This window comes from Hippopotamus amphibius, chromosome 5 (assembly GCF_030028045.1).
Source record: "Hippopotamus amphibius kiboko isolate mHipAmp2 chromosome 5, mHipAmp2.hap2, whole genome shotgun sequence".
In the NCBI taxonomy this organism is placed as follows: Eukaryota; Metazoa; Chordata; class Mammalia; order Artiodactyla; family Hippopotamidae; genus Hippopotamus; species Hippopotamus amphibius.
Window position 1 is genome coordinate 76,574,853 of NC_080190.1, and position 17,995 is coordinate 76,592,847.

Here is a 17,995-nt window from a genome sequence, read left to right on the forward strand (position 1 = left end):
CCCTCTCAACGTACTGGCTGAAACCAGGAAATAGTCAGGCTCTCCCAACCTACCGATTCAGGGACCATACCACAAAGCTTCTCAAACAGCACCTCCTACTGACTCACACATGGATTTGGACCATTGTCTTGGAAAATCCCATAGACAAATATAACGGGAAGACGTTCTATTTAAGAAAACAACTCCAAGCTAACTGAGTTTAAAGTTTTCTTATTCACATGGGATTAAGGTTTCTTGGTAACTGCAAAGTAAACAGCCACATGGGAATTGAAGCTGGGTTGTTTTTTTTTTTCCTCTCTCAAAAAAGTAACTGATGGTAAACTCGAAGGAAACCAAGAAGGAAACACAGAAGCCTCTATATATTTGCCTGTAGTTTCATCTCTGGTTAAATTCCTTCATTCCCAATCATCATCACATTAACCATTAAAAAGCAGAAAATCTGAATGACTGAACGATAATCTAGAGTAACAAGAGTACTAAAAGTAATAAATGCTAAGGAAGGAAAGACATACACTTCTCCTAGATCATTTTGATTTCACTAAGGGGGGAAAAGGTAATGAAATCTATTTTTTCACCACTTAAAGTGACAGAAGGCAGCTCCTTTTAAGAAGGAATTTGCCTCCAAAGAAATAAAAACCTGCAAAAGAACTAGTTTGGAACAAGTCACGACTGCGGAATATACAAAATAAGAAAGTAACATTCAAGATATTTAATAATTTAATTCAAGGCTCATGTTTCTTAAAGAGGCAAAGGGCAACAAAGCGTTCTCCCAAACCACTACTCAGAAAAACAGAAAATGCCGCATGCTGTACTAACCCCTCTGCACAACGACTGACTGCAAACTTCCCACAGAAAGTTTAACACTGACGAAAGCAATAATAGTGTCAGTGTCCAAGGGGAAGGAGGAAATTCTAAAATGTACAATAAAAGCCCCCAACAAAATCTTTTTGGAAAATAAAGACAGCATAGCTTTTTCCACCAAAGGTATTAACAACCATTATGACCTTATGTTTCGTTGAATAATGCTGGCAACTGACTAGCAAAAAGAAACACCCCCTGAATAAGAATACCACAGACACCAGAGAGAGTGTTCATCACATACTGGTATGGAATATTTTCATGTTTTACAGAGTGTTCATCACATACTGGTATGGTATATGTTCATGTTTTACAATACACTGTGGTATGTGTTGTAAAACATGAACATATACCATATCAGTATGTGATGAACACTCTCTCTAACAGAATTCATATATATATATACGTGCTTCTATATACATACATTAATGACCCGTTTTGGGAGAATGTCCTATGTCTTATCTACAGAACACTGCTCCTTTAACGATATAACTTAATTTGAGATACTCATCAAGGAGTTAATCTATTCTACACACACACACACACAGCTTCTCAAGTACACCAAGAGAAGGGAAGAAGTTTGCAAAAGCACCTATTGATCCAAACTTGAGAAGCATCACAAACTGCCAGCTCCCCCCAGAGGCATCACTTATTTCTGGCATATCTGCTTCTCTCTCTCTCTCTCTCTCTCTCTCTCTCTCTCTCTTTGGTTCCATGTTCCCTTCTGTGGATGCGTTTCTTTTGCTGACTTGCAGCTTCTCCTCCCTGTAACCCCAGCGTTCTCCCATAAGCCCACACGGTCACCCCTGGCTTCTCCCCCACCCCACCCGACATCAAGACCTCTCCCTCTATGTTCCCAATACCACTCTAGGTCTTACTTCCCCCAATTTGTTAGAGACAAGTCTCGCTCAATGAGTTTTCAGAGCCAGTCACACAGGTCGTGGCCGGTGTCTCTAGATGGTTCATCACTGGGTCTGGTGCCACACCCAGGCCTGTCAGCTATGGATGGAAGAGCTGGTAAACAGGCGATACAAAACAGAGCTTGCTCCTCTCCTTTTTTCATGGGAGGGTTATTGGAAATGCAAGCATATCATCCCATAAATGAGAAAGCCCATAAATTTAAAAGTACTATTCAGAGACAAAACATAAGAGCTGAATTAACCAAAGGCCAAATTCTAAAGCAATCTATCTTGTCTAAATAAAATGGAAAATTTTAAACACATCAAGCAAAAGGCTGTTCCTCAAAAAAACAGAAAGAGTTCCTAAATTGAAGAAAGGACTGATTCATGGGATGACAATAAGCCATTACTATAAGTCTCCTGGATAAAATAAAATAGTGAAATATCAGGTACAAACTTCAGAACAACCAATCTTAATATGATTTTGAAATCGGTTTAAACAAAATATAAAGGACTACAAAATTCATACCATTTATTTTACTGTATTAATTTGCTTCAGCCCTTTGGCTGTCCCTCTATTGCATCACAATGACCCTAATTCAGAGCCCTACTCAGCAGAACTTACAGCTTTCGACAGAACTTTTCTCACTACAGAAGCAGAGTCCACCCAACAGGGCATGATAATCACCAACTTAAAGAAAATGATTTGGGACTTCCTAGGTGGCGCAGTGGTTAACACTCTGCCTGCCAATGCAGGGGACATGGGTTCGATCCCTGGTCCAGGAAGATCCCACACGCCATGGAACAACTAAGCCGTGTGCCACAACTGCTGAAGCCTGCACCCCTAGAGCCCATGCTCTGCAACAAGAGAAGTGACCAAAATGAGGAGCCCGAGCACCACAATGAAGAGCAGCCCCCACTCACCACAACTAGAGAAAGCCCTTGGGCAGCAATGAAGACCCAACACAGCCAATAAATAAATAATAAATAAATAAATAAATAAATGTATATTTTATTAACAATAGTCAAAGTCAGAAAAGCACTCTTTAAGTCCTGGCTGCCACCACCTGGCTATCTGACCTTGAAATAAAATCAATTCAAGGCTATTCATTGTCTAGAAGAAAAGGACATCACCAACAACCAAGTTTTTAAATGTACTGATTCTTCTATAAATTCGTTTTAAAGCAGTAAAGCTTAAAGCTCTTTACTAAATGTCACACATTCACTGGAGGCACACAAAAAGGCACTGCACCAGCCTCGTCCTTTTACGGGCTGTCATGCTGTGGCTGAGTCCTTTTCCCAGGTAACTTTGTGAAGTCCATAACAAAGAAAGAAAATCACGCAGGACTTCTGACTACACAGTCCCAGAACCAGGTGAACTCTTTCAAAGGGATGCTTCCCACACTTGCAGGTTCTGGCCACCTTAACTGCCACATGGCCTCCAAGCCAAATGTCAGGTCAAGAATTTAGAGTGACAGACAGAATGAGAGCTATCTCTAAGTGGGCTTTACCTGCCAGGCACAATTCTAGTATCCTTAATTTATATTAGGTACCTAGCAATGACAACTGGAGCCAAATATTCGTCTACAGTTTGATAAAGAATGGCACAAAAAAAAAATGCTGATTCCTTATGCCTGTGACGAGTTTACAGTGCATGAAAATTATATAATCTTTAGCTACTTCTGGATCACATCTGTATCACGGACATCATGGCCTCACCATAACTGTACTCATCAGGCTATACCCAAAATCCTATACCCAGATATTGTTGTCACACGTAAAATGTAACACTGATCTTGCTCCTAAGAGTGAACGGAATGGTAAGGGGTCTGAAAATTAAGTCATACGACAAATAAAATCTAAATATCTTTAGTCTGAAGAAAAGAAGACACAGAGATGTTATAAAAAGTATCTTCAAAAAAATTTTATACCTCCAATTGGCAAAATAAAAAGAGCACATGGATCAAAGAGAGGGGGCAACTTTCTGAAAATCAGCGCTGACTGAAAATGATCTGCCTTGTATATATATCTGAGACCTGTACTGTCTTTATACCTGTGGTAGGTGATACAGAAGGAATTTCAGTACTTCACAGGAGGCAGACCCAAACGACCTTTTACACTTCTTTCAACAAAATACTTTAGTTCTACAAATTGGCAATAATTTAGGCATTCATGGGCAACCTCAACCTAGTTTAACCATTATGATCTGTTTCTCTCCATGAGGTGGTGGTAATGATTAATCTTGGTTTTAAAAATAACAGGGATTCACTGCATAAGTATAGAGAAAGAATACAAATCAACTCTAATCTCACCACTGAGATAGACACTTAACATTTTGGAATAATTTCTGCCCCAGTATTGTTTCTAGGCATAAATATATGTAACAAAATTTGAGTCAAGCTATTATACTCCTTTTGTCCTGACTTTTGCATTTACATGATACTCTATTTCCCAAGTCACTAAACATTGACTGAAAAAGCATGATTTTTAAAGCCTACACAATAATCCAATCATAAACTCAATTTGATTTTCCACATGATCCAATTCTTTGAGTTTGGGTTCAAGAGGGGAGAAGGACACTTTAACCAATAATCACTAAATTTTCACAGGGTACTGATTTAAATTAACTATTATTATTCACTTTAAAAATCATAATAGCAATTAGCGTATATTCACTGCCATCAAACACAGTTTAAAGGAATCCCAATGACAGCCCCTACTTCCATGGATGTAGAAAGAGGAAGAAAACAGCAAATGTGGTTTTCATAAAGCAGTTGTACGAAATGACTGCTGAAAGAAAAGCCAAGTACCTGACATGATGACAGAACTCAACAGGTGACTGTACAACATGCTTGAGAATATGGGCTTGACACCCAGGCCCCTCATGTTCGAATCAACACAAAGACAGAACTTAGAAGACGAGAAGAACAGAGAATGAGCAGATCACTTAAAACAGTCTCTTTCTTTTTTTTTTCTTAAAGATCAAAATTTTATTCTAAAAATAGATCTCAATAACAACGAAATACCAAAAGTTGGTCATTGTAATAAAAAGAAAAAAAGTAAGAGAAGTTTGCTTTACATTATTTTCCTGAAAAACAGAAAATTATCACTGTAATATACTGCCAGCTCTCATTATCTGTACTTGAATTACTCATTCTATGGATTATCCAAGGAAATGTTAAAATCATAGGTTGAATTCTGCCTAATATTTAGACATATATCTGAATTGCTTTTATCGTCAAGTAAATACATTCTTAAAGAATGCAAATAAAACTGAACATTTGCTGAAGTAAACATAATGAGGAAGATAAATTTACACTTAGGAAATGTGCTCCAAAGGGAAATACTGGTTTATATAGCTGTTTCCCTCAATTTTTGCAGTTAACCAAAAAAAGAAAAAAACCAAAACCAAAAAGCCCCAAACCCCAAAACCTGACTGCACTGAAGTACTGATATTTGACAGTAACAAATTATACAACTTATATACAGAAAAAAGACATAACTAAAATATTTCAAATCCAAAGAATAGGAAATTTTAAAAGCAAATAATGACATTTAGTACTTAAAAAGTGGTTTTATATCTTTCAAAGTGCTAAGAAACAAGTATTCAAGAAAATTTCAGGCCTGTCTACAAAGCTCTGACTGACTTAAAGTACTGAAATATCAAGAATGCAGGAGACAAATGAAGTTTAAAAAGCCCCCATTACTATAAAACGTGTCTTCAGTATATTTTGCAAAGAAATGAAGCAGTGGTTAAAAGACCAGTTATGGGGCTTCCTAGGTGGCGCAGTGGTTAAGAATCCGCCTGCCAATGCAGGGGACACAGGTTCGATCCCTGCTCCAGGAATATCCCACATGCCACGGAGCAACTAAGCCCGTGTGCCAAAAAAACAAACAAACAAACAAAAAAAGACCAGTTATGGCTAACTTAGTAACATACAACTTTATCAGCCCACATCTCTTTTCAAAGTAATAAAAACACATGTTTCATAATATTTCTTTCACACTGTACGTGTCACACCCACCCACCCACCCTGTCACATCCATATTCTGGATAATTTTTATTAATCATATTTATCACATCGATTGGCCATAATGCACAGTGAGCAGAAATGGCCCTTTTATATCAGAATTCCTGACTCTCTGCAAACCAAAAGCTGATCACAAAAGTTACATTTAATTCCTATTAAATGTAGGTACATATTTATTAGGACTTCTTAGCTCATGTTTGGACTGTCAGGAATTGGTGTGATTTACTCTGACCATCTAAGACAGAAGAAACAATATCTTAGTATGTAGTATGACTAAATACCTCTTTTGTCAAAACTTGACCCTGAGTTTTGAGTGCTGGAATATAAACTGTAAAGCTGAAAACACTCCAAAATATGATGGCTGATACTGCTGTCCGTACAATATTGCACTTTTCCTCTCCGTTAAGGTAATACATCTGAGAGGGTCTCCTCCTCAGCAGGGGAGGAAGAGGAGTAGTCTAAAGAAGACCCAAATAAGGAAGCAGGAAGTTTTCAAGACAGTCTCTTTCTTAATCTTTTCTCATGAACTCTTATCTGCTAGACTCTGATGGAAGATGTAGAGCAAATTATAAGTTATAAAAATAGGACAGATTCTTACCTTTAACAACTTTCTAAAAGATGACCATATGGGAAAAGAATCAAAAAAGAGTAGATATATGTATATGTATAGCTGATTCACTTTGCTGTACACCTGAAACTAACATAACATTGTAAATCAACTATACCCCAATAAAAATGAATTTTAAAAATAAATATAATTAATTTAAAAATTAATTAAAAGATGACCAGATAACCTGTTTTTTTTTTTTTGGGGGGGGGGGTGTTATTCCTTTTTTCTAAGTCCCCTATGTGCTAGTTATCCCTATTTAGCCAGTTGTAGGAGAAAATGGTGATTACAGACTCTCTCAATGAAACTTACACTCAAGGTCATAATGCTGTCATCAGGAATAAGAACTCAGGGGGCTTCCTAGGTGGCGCAGTGGTTAAGAATCCGCCTGACAATGCAGAGGTCACAGGTTCGATCCCAGCTCCAGGAAGATCCCACATGCCACGGAGCAACTAAGCCCGTGTGCCAAAAAAAAATAAAAAATAAAAAAAATAAAAAAAAAAATGCAGGAATAAGAACTCAGGGTCCCTGAATGTCAGCTTTAAGGCCTAACTGTCCATTCGTGATGACATCCATTAGTGACAATCTTTAAGTGTGGAATCAAAATCAACACTGTCATTCTGCAGCCTCTTCAGCCCATCTTCAGAACTGTGACATCAAATATTCTTCACTGTATATACACATCCTTGTGGAATGTTTGAATTGTGAACCACGTGAATATATTACCTATAGAAACACACACTGAGATTAAAACTTTAAATATCCTAATTTCATTTAAATCAAATTTGATTTTAAATGTTTAAGCATAAAGACTCAGTGTTAGAGAAAGTATATCATGGGCTATAATTAAGTGAATTCACCTTTAAATAATTTAATCAAAACTTATTTCTATGACCAGAGGACTATGATTTATCCAACCTATACAAAACAATGGCCAGTGGAGAAAGCAGAAGCAATTGTCACCTAGAGATTTCTGCCTCCCCACCCCTCAACCAATAAAAAGATTCAAGTGGTCTCCACCCAAGACCACCTAACGCACTCATTTTGAGCTACAAAGGGAGCCCGATATTCCTCCAAACAATCTACCCCAGAAGACAACACTTGCTACTTTCCAGTCTCAAAAGGACAAAACTACTCTACCTGCCTAAAAAGATGAGTGTGAGGGTAATAAAAATATATCACAAAACCATCAAACAGTTCCTTATTTATATTAGTCTTAGTGATAAGCCCTCTGAAAAATCGCAGTTTATAGGTCAGTTTTCTAAACTGACATAGGTTAAGGGTATAAAATGTCCCTACATTTAAAATATGTGGAGAAACAATGTCTATAACCCAACGTGATGGAAAACGGCTTTCATCAATTATGATGCTGACTGGATTTTCTCTTCTTCAGCCACTGGGATTCAAGATTCCTAAAGCATTTTGCTTTGATGAATCACATTTGTAATACAATCACTTCACTCATCCCCACCTAAAACACTGTTACACATTTTCCCCTCCAAGATCTCCCCATTTTCCCCTCCAAGATCCAAGAAAAAAAAGAACTGATTAAAGGAAACAGGACAGACAGTGAGTAAGCCATGAACAACTGCCCAAAGAACTGTAAAACTCCTGGCAAATCATTTCCATGTGTTTCAATTAAAGTTGCCATGAGAAGTGGACAAAGAACTAGAGAGAATGGTGATAGTTGTATCCATTCCCTCCTTTTATAAGCATAGTTAGCACCAAAGAATAAAAAGTACAATTACTGGAGAACTTGCAAAGTTTTAACATAGAAAAACATTTGGGATGTATCCAATACAAACAGTCTAATTTGTAATCTCATCAGCCAATCACAGAATATGAAAAAGCACTTTACATTTTTAATATACATAGAAAAAAGGACTTAAGGGTATATAAATAGTAGTTCTCCTTCAAAGGTCGGATGACTAAATAGATTTTTTTCTCTTTCTTGCATGTTAATTATGTATTTGTTATAGACAACCTAAAAATGACTTGCTATAAAAAAAGAAAAAAAGATTTAGTATACATAACTAGGAAGTTACAATCTATAGATCAAATGGAACATTAAAACATGATAAATAACATTTACCATTTACCAAATTTTTCTAATTATAGTAAATGTTCTACAAAATCATCTCCTCTATTAAAAGGTATCAATATTATATTAATAGGTTGAATTCTGTCCCCCCAAATTCACATGTTGAAATCCTAACCACCAGTACCTTAAATGCGACCTTATTTGGAAATGGGGTCACTGCAGATGTAATTAGTGAGATGAAATCATCAGTGTGAGCCCTAATACAACAGGACCAGGGTCCTTATAAAAAGAGGATGTTGCACACAGCGAGACACATGCAGGGAGAACGCCATGTGAAGAAGGCAGAGATTGGGGCAATGCTTCTACAGGCCAGGAACACCAAGGCTGGCAAGCAAACCTCCAGGAGCCAGGAGAGAGGCGTGGACCAGATTCTCTCTCACAGCTGCAGGAGCAACCAACCCCGTCCATATCTTGATCCTGGACTTCTAGCCTCCACATCTGTGAGACAACCCATTTTTATTGTGTAAGCCACTCCATTTGTGGTACGTTTTTTACAGCAGCCCCAAAAAATTATACAAAAGGTTTCAAAGCACAACACACAGAGACATTACCCTCTTACCACATTCATTTTTTTCTTAACAATCTGTCTTTTGGTAGATAGCACTTGCAAAATCAGTATTTCCTTCAAATGCTCCTCCTCCCACCCTATGACTGCAGTTACATAAAGCCACATAAATGAGTTTTCTCCAACAGAATGTGAGAACAAATGACACATGCCAGACGCAGGCCTGGGCCTGAAGACCGTGGCACGCTTCCTCTTTCTCACCAGCTCACATCTGGTCATGGTGATGACCCAGCTTCAACCATAAAGATGAGATTCGTGCCTTACAGAACAGCAGAGATCTGTCTTAGAAAGGAACTGGGTCTCTAACTGATGGCATGGGACAACGCCACCCACTACGCTGGAATATTCTCCTTAGACTGTTACCTGAGAGTGAAATAAATAACTGTTCTTTAAGGCAAGATATTGTTGGCGTTATCGGCTAAAACAGGTTAGTCTTTTACCCTAACAGAATATCAGTGGAAATAAAACACTTTAAACACATACAGTAAAACAGTATACAGAAAACCAGGGAGATCTCTGAGACAAACAATAACTGTGACCCTGTGGGAGAAGTTTAAGTGTATAATAAACTGAACAACCACAAATTACAGCTCCAAATTTGATGCAATATATTTGATGATCCCAGGAGTTGTTAAACTACAATTTCAACCCTTTGTAGAAATCTACCCATTTTTACTCTTAAAGATATTTAAAGTTTTATTTTTTCAATTTCAAAAATGACTAATGAAAATAATTACTATAATCATACTGTCATGATTTTACATATATTCTGGTGGTCCAAAAAAACTAAAGTAACATATACAAGTCTTATCTTCCTCCTCCAATCCTCTCCTTGGGAAGAACCAGTATGAATCCAGGAGGTATTCTTCCAGACTTATATGTTTTTAAAGTCAGGATAGATAAATGTTAGACTCAACTCAAAGAGTAGAGAGATTTTAATTTTGGTTCGTGATACATAGCCCACAGTAAACAACCAAAATACATTCTAATAATAAGCATATAACCTTCATATTTGCATTTCCCTGGGAAAGGAAAAGCATTTTTTCAAACATGCTAATGACCAGCAATGTGGTTTATTTTTTGTTCCCAAATGTTTCCCAAAATGCCTCTATTTTAAATGGAAGATATGTGACTAGAATAAAGTTCCTGGAGGACAATTTAATCCTTCTCTGTTTCTTCATTCTACTGTAGACCAACCGTAATGTCTACTTCTGTCTGGTCAAAACACTGAAACTTACTTTTCTGAAATTGGGGATGTTTGCCTTTTTTAAGTTACAGGGTTTTTTCCAGGGTAAGTATCCAAATCCTATATGGACACGTGTTAATCAGGAAGACACTTTACTGAACTAAAGAAGAAAATGAGGAGATTAAAAAATACTCCATTTAGTTACTCAGAGACCTCATTAACCTGTGACCAAGAATGGAATCTGTGATTCCAACTCAGTTTGTGAGATGCACACATGTTCCTGGATTCAAACATGTGTTTCCATTTAAACTGCTGGAATGTATGTATGGCTCCGCAAAGAGCGATAAATATTAGCAAATCTTCTAAGAATGAAAGTCCTTTATGATCACATATGCCGTATTTCGATTCAGGTTTTAAAATGTCTGAGTCACACAAAGCTGAACAGTCTGCTTTTTACAACTCTTTGCAAGTTAAAAAGGAATTTAAAAAATAAAACAAAACAAAAACAATCCTTCCATAGATTGCACCTAATTTGTACCATCACAGCCAACCCAAGGCAAGTCTGTGCTTTCTGCTATTTGTCTTCTCTTTTCTTTGCCTCGTGGCAAGCTTGCCCCAGCTAAAAGCAGAGTATTCTGAAATGCCCAAGTATTGAGACCAGCTGGACATGAACCAATGTCAGATAATGCCAAGGCAGGGGGATTCAGATGTAGTAAATAAACTTAAACAGCCTGAGCCTAAAAAGCAGGGGTGGAAAACTATGGTCTGGCACATTCTATTTGGCCAGCACAGAACTTCTAAATTTTTTAAATTTAAATCCCTTATAAATGCTGGAGAGGGTGTAGAGAAAAGGGAACTCTCTTGCACTGTTGTTGGGAATGTAAATTGATGCAGCCACTATGGAGAAAAGTATGGAGGTTCCTTGAAAAGCTAAAAATGGAATTACCATATGACCCAGCAATCCCACTCCTGGGCATATACCCAGAGAAAACCATAATTCAAAAAAACACATGCACCCCAATGTTCACTGCAGCACTATTTACAATAGCCAGGTCATGGAAGCAACCTAAATGTCCATCAACAGATGAATGGATAAAAAAGATGTGGTACATATATACAGCAGAATATTACTCAGCCATAAAAGGGAACAACACTGGGACATTTGTAGAGACATGGATGGACCTAGAGTCATACAGAGTGAAGTTAAGTCATAAAGAGAAAAACAAATATATATATTAACACATATATGCGGAATATAGAAAAATGGTACAAAGCAACCAGTTTGCAAGGCAGAAATAGAGACACAGATGTAGACAACAAACATATGGACACCAAGCGGGGGAAGTGGGGGGAGGGGGGGAGAGAGGAGGGGGATGGGGTGGGATGAATTGGGACATTGGGACTGCCATATATATATTACTAATAAGAAAAAAATATCAAATTGTACACTTTAAATATATGTAGTTCACTGTATGTCAATTATATCTCAAAAAAAGTTCTTTAAAAAAATAATAAATTTAAATCCCTTTAGGAAACGCCACCCATACAAAGAAGATACCTCATCATATAGGACAGTATACCTCACCTTGCACTATGAAGCTCTCCGATATCGTGTGCCAGCCAAATGTCTGAAGTGTGAATGTTGCATGAATTCTTCCACATCTGAGCCTTCTCCCATTCTGTTTCTTCACCTAGAATGCCCTTCCCACCCACCCAAGGCTACCTCTCCACTTGGCTAACTTCCACTCTTCTAAAGACCTCAAGAAGTCCCTTTTAATCTCCTGAAGTCCCAGTCAAGTGCTTAATCCTCTATGGCCCAGACTTTCCTGCTATTTAGGTGGCTATATTATTAAACACCAGACTAATTCCTTTAGGGCAGGGACTATGCCGTGCTCATTTTGGTCTTTCCAGTGTGTTGCACACAGCAGGTGGTAAACAAATATTTTCAGAATGAGGAAATGGCAATACCAGTACCAGCTCTGAAAATATTCACTTTTGATATCCTTGGAAGAGAATGCAGATGAATGACAAAGTAGATGAAAAAACAAAACAAAACAAAACAACCAGATCACACAGAATGCAAGAGAATGAAGAGGCTTGTAAAAGCCACACAGGTGTTTCCCAGAAGCCTGATGACCCTCTACAGAGACACTTAACCTCAACCATAATTGCTGCTGCATTTCACTCTGGCACAAACGGTGCATTTACACGTGCTTCCTGGACCCCAACAACAAACACACAAATATAATAAATGCAAATGAACAAAAGAAAGAAGAGTGGGAACGCGAGTCAATTTCTTCGAAAAGACACACATCTTCCCTTACATAAAACACTTCTTTTAAGATAGAGCTAACCGGAACTAACCAACTGCTCTCCACACTATCTCAAATCATTTTCCATCAGTTCCACTCCTATTTCCCTTTATGACTGGCCAGGCTGGCTTCACTCAAGAACTTCCAGAGGGCAGCAGGGGACAGAATGGACATGCTTACCAGTCGTGAGCAAGCAGGTCTAATGGTGCATCTTTCGTTGATTTTATTACCCGCTGGTGGTCATGCTTACCAAAAATGAAGCAGTCGTGAGGGACTCCTTCTCTCCAGCCCCCTAGTGAGGTATGTGTTTGGGGAAGGAGGAAACAGGCGGTAAAGAAGATAATCTGGGCAGCAGATCTGGCAGCCCTCATCGCCTCCTTGCCTCCAAGGGAAAACTTCATTAACTGTGCCCAGAAGCAGCCGCCTTTGAATGGCTATGTCCCAAACAGCCTACCACCCTTTCCTTGCCCGGAGCATCTCCAGCTTTCTTATTAAAACTTACTCCCTGGAAGGGGAGCTTTCAGGGGCTTCTACTGGAGCTACTGAGACAGGTACATTTCTCCTTAACTATCATCAAGGCACAAGTAAAAAGCTACTTACCTTCTGGAAAAAGTCTTCCCCACTTTTGCCTTTTCCTTCAGCAGCAGCTGTAAATAAAAATGTATACATTTAAAATAGTTTCGTTTTTCAACCTATGTATTCCAAACACTCTCGAGTGTCAGGCACGAGAACATAAAGGTAAACAAGATGCCAGCCTTGCTCCCCCAAAGCTCAGTGCCTGTTGACGGGCCTCAACTGTGATGCAAAATGGATACAGAATAAAACACTAATCCAATCAATCAGATGTGTTTAGATAACCTTGCACAACTTTTTCTGTCTGAAAGCCTCACAAGTCTCTATTTTCACACGTAATCTTGTTTTTTCAGTTAAGGAACTACATACATGAACAAATGCAACTACCAGTAGAATCAGCTGTAGTGCTGTGAGGACTTCCTGTCTGTAATCAGTCCCAGGCATGAGGCTGCCTTTTCAACAATGGCTCATCCAACAAGGCCTACTCTGAGCTATTTCAGTTTTATGCTTTGCAATGACTATATAATCTACTTGGATTTCAGCTGGCATCACATACTACTTTAACTCACTCCTTTATTCACATTTACAAAGAGAGACACAAAACAACAAGAGTTATAAAGTCACGGTGAAGGCCACAGACAACAAAATTTCACCTGAGATTAATTTAAAGGTCATTGTATTTGAACAATCATTTTCATATATAAATGGTAGCCAAATAAAGGATAAGCCCAGTTCTCTACACGCAAAAGTTTTCATGGTTCTGTGAACAATTTCTTTTTAATCTGTGGAGTGGGGCAGGAAGTTGGACTAAAAGGAAACAGGGGAACAAAGAGCTAATGGCATCGTGATTGCAACCACCTCAAATTGTACCTTTCAAAGGCAAACATCAGTCCTCAGATTCAGGCACAGGGTGGAAGAGTCCCTCCCTGGCCAGGACAGAGAAACAAGCTGGGGCAAGAACTCCTGGGAATGGAAATCTGGAAGACTGTGGTACCCCAAACACCTACTGGGCAATACCAGCAAGGGGCCTTACCCTTACATGCACATGCGTGCGTGTATGTGTGTGTAACAAGGGCATTCACTAAAATTATTAAAGACCCAAGAAGTGTTGCAGATCATTCCATTAAGTAGAGAATTCAAAATTCAAAGAAATCCTCTCTGCCTTCAAAAGCCAGTAAGCATTAAAGTCTAAATTCTTTTGCCACCAACTTTAATTTCACAGTTAAATGTATGATATTTTCTATAATTGTGTAAAAATGAGTATTTTTACTGACATGTTTTCATCTAAAAATAGAGCATAGAGTATGTCTCGGTGATTTCCAAAGACAGTTTGGGGAAATGTATGAAAACAAGAGCTAAAAACAAATAAAAAATTAAAAACTGCATTCTAATGTGTGGTCAGCTAAACAGCCCCTCAAAGGTGTCAAGTTCTAATCCCTGAACCTATGAATATGTTACCTTACATATGCAAAAGGCATTTTGCAGGTATTATTAAATTAAGGATCTTGCCATGGGAAGTGTATCCTGAATTATCTAGGTAGACGCATTTTAATCACAAGGAAACCTTTGAAGAAGGGAGCAGGAAGAGTCCAAGAAGGCAATGTGACAATGGAAGCAGAGGAAGAGAAGGGCATGTGCTGGCAAAAGGAGAGGGTCAGAGCGGAGAAAGATACAGAGATGCTGCACTGCTGGCTTTGAATGTGGGAAAAGGGGCCACAAGCCAAGAAATACAGGTGCCCTCCAGATGCTGGGAAAGGCAAGGAAGTGGGTTCTCCCCTAGAGTCTCTGGAGGAAGTGCAGCCCTGCCCACACCTTGACATAGCCCTATGAAATACATTTCTGACTTTTGACTCCCAGAACTGTAAGATAATAAATGTAATGTTGTTGTAAGCCACTATACTTCTGGTGATTTGTTACAGTAGCAAAAGGAAACTAATACATAATTCCAATGCCATTTTAACTTTACTTTTTGCACAAATACATCATCAACAGCATGAACTGAACACAGAAACCAATGTGAGCATTTGAGGTACATATTTCCACAAATAGATTCTTTTATAGTTAACCCTACAAATTATGATTTTCACTCCAACTCGGAAATATACCAACAGTAAAGCTTCTGAAAGAACATAAAAAGCAATTTTCAACAACAACAACAAAAAAAAGCAAAGCTCACTCTTTCTAAATAAACTGGCAAACATGGTTGGTTCTAACCAGAGGGGCCAGCAAGATAAAAGGTCAGCACCCAAACCTAAGGACACAAATACCTTGGGGGCACTTCAACTCAGCTACCTCTTGGGCTGGCTTTATCTCTAAAGCCAAAAATAGCTTAAAGGCGCCCCTGCTCGATGACACAATTGCTTGGCAATGAAAACTGCATACCAGGGCACAAAGATTGAGAAAAAACTCTAGTGACATCAAGGATACTCTTCTTTAAAAAGAAATTTTAGAATCAAAGGTATTTTCAAAGGCCTATCAAGCAAGGCAGATAAAACCCTTTTAACCCACAGAGAACATCTTCACAACTTAAAATTCATCAGTTTAAATTTCATGATATAATTACGTTTTATTACAGAAACTTCCTTTAAGACACTTATTTTGCTCATGACAAACGCATTATGTCACAACCCTGAAATGCCCCTTCATGCCAAGTCCAGCTAAACAAACTTCATAGAATGCCCTTTCAATCCCTGGATGAATAAAAGAGGGGGGACTGCCTTAGTTAGACCCAAATTATAATTACGTTCCCAGAAAAACATCTAAAACTTAACCGGAAACCTGTACCTTTAGCAACCTTATGATCTGAGGGGGAACAGGCGGGAGGGAGCCAGAGATGGTACATTTGATGGCACCAAAAATCTTTGGCTTTTTTCATTCCAAGTATTTATGTACAAGAAACTCCAAATCTGAGCCTGATTCTCCCCTAAATCCTGAGACGTATCCATTTCCGAAGCCCACAAAGGACCTGGTATAATCCTCTCGTTAGATTCTTGGGTAGTCATGTCTCAGGTGCAAACCATCGTGAGTCCCAGACATTGGCCCTTTGCTGGGAGCATCCTTATCTCACTCCCTGGTTGCTGGGTCTCCTGCATCACTTTTTTTTTTTTCTCTTTTGCAGCCCTCCCCCCATATTTTCCCCTTAAAAACCATTGGGAGTTTGGGTTCCTTGAGCATGACCTGCATCACTTTTACTGACTCCACACAAGCAAAGCTGTCAAGGCCATAGAAGTCAATCAAGGGAGAGCAACACTTCACCAAAAGTACTCTCTGCCCTCCCCAAGTAGGGAGCCTTCTGAGCTCAAATTTGGGAGTTCCTTTCTCAAATTTACTCTAAATTCCTCAGTATTAAGATATCAACTCCCCTTGAAGAAATGAGACATTGGGATGGAGAAGGTTTGTGGAGTATTTCTTTCTCAGTATAAACTTAGGCATATAAGATGTTCATTCTACAGACCCAGAAAAGAGTTTCACTCTTTCATTTCACAAACATTTAAGGCCCATGCTGCTGACTCAAAATAGGCAAGGGCCTGCCTTCATTCAACTTACAACCTTCGAGCATATATTCAAAGCCACCCAATGAGTGAGATCAAGACAGAATTAATGGATGGACCTAGAGATTGTCATATTGAGTGAAGTAAGTCAGACACAGAAAGACAAATGTCATGAAATCACTTATATGTGGAATCTTTAAAAATGGTACAAATGAACCTATTTACAAAATAGAAATAGTCACAGATGTAGAAAACAAACTTACGGTTACCAAGCGGGAAAGGGGGGGGAGGGAAGAACTGGGAGATTGGGACTGACATATACACATTACTATATATAAAATAGATAACTAATAAGGACCTACTGTATAGCACAGGGAGCTCTACTCGATACTCCGTAATGACCTATATAGGAATGGAATCTAAAAAAGAATGTATAAATATATATATATAAGTGATTCATTTTGCTGAACAGCAGAAACTAACACTGTAAACCAACTATACTCCAATAAAAATTAATTTTAAAAAAAGACAATTAAAATTCAGTTTTAGAGACAACCTTCCCAAAGATCTTTTCACAGTCACAACTCTATCCAAATTAAATGTCTTAGAAATTTAATTTAGCAGTTCTTATTCTGGATGACACACTAAAAAGCTAGTCATTTTACGCTTAACCCACCACTAGAGCTGGGAGATACAGTGAGGACTAAAGAAGAAAGGGTGCTTCCAGAGAGACCATTTGAGAGTTAGATTGCAAGAAAAAATAGGAGGTATGATAATATCCTGACCCAATGGTTTTCTTTTCATTATGTTTGCAGGGGGAAACATTGCCTGTGGAATGAGCCAACCCATACTCAATATCACGGTGTTCCCTGACCTTTGAAGTCTGATTGTATTCTGTGGTAGAACAGTTCTACCGAGCCTTCACATTCTTATACACTGATACACTCTCATCTTTTTTACTCACAGTAATATGAACACACACATAATGATTTAGCAGGCTTTTTCTAACTTACTTTACAATATGACTTCTGCTTGATGTTTCAAAAGTTAATTGTTTGATTGTAAAAACCCTGCATTATTCCTGCCAATGAAAGCAATTATCTTTATTTTCATGACACAGAACTCCAGGAAGAAATTACTTCAATACTACTGAAACATGGCTTCATGGATTGTGCAGGTAAAGCATTTCAGATTTTAAGCTGAACAATTCATTTTTTATGTTTATTATAATTTCTCCAATGCTTTGCCCTATTTTATTTCATATTTTTGCTTCATAAGAAATATGGGATGGCAAAAGCCCCGGCCAATAAAAACAGCAAAAGTTGAAACAGGTGTAAACTATTACAGTCCTCCCAAACTACAGGGAAAATCT

The 17,995-nt window shown here is 38.3% G+C and overlaps 1 protein-coding gene across 4 annotated transcripts in view; it reads right to left on the reverse strand.

The window, feature by feature from the left end:
- The window catches only part of BICC1 (BicC family RNA binding protein 1), a 309,108-nt gene that overhangs the window by 193,047 nt on the left and 98,066 nt on the right, over positions 1-17,995 (reverse strand). For all 4 annotated transcript variants that reach the window (XR_009053881.1, XM_057736127.1, XM_057736126.1 and 1 more), the window contains exon 2: positions 13,160-13,206. Coding sequence is in view for 3 of the 4 variants with exons in the window: in XM_057736127.1 (XP_057592110.1) it covers positions 13,160-13,206 (47 nt within the window). In the remaining variant the exon portion in view is untranslated. The remainder of the gene's footprint in view (positions 1-13,159; positions 13,207-17,995) is intronic.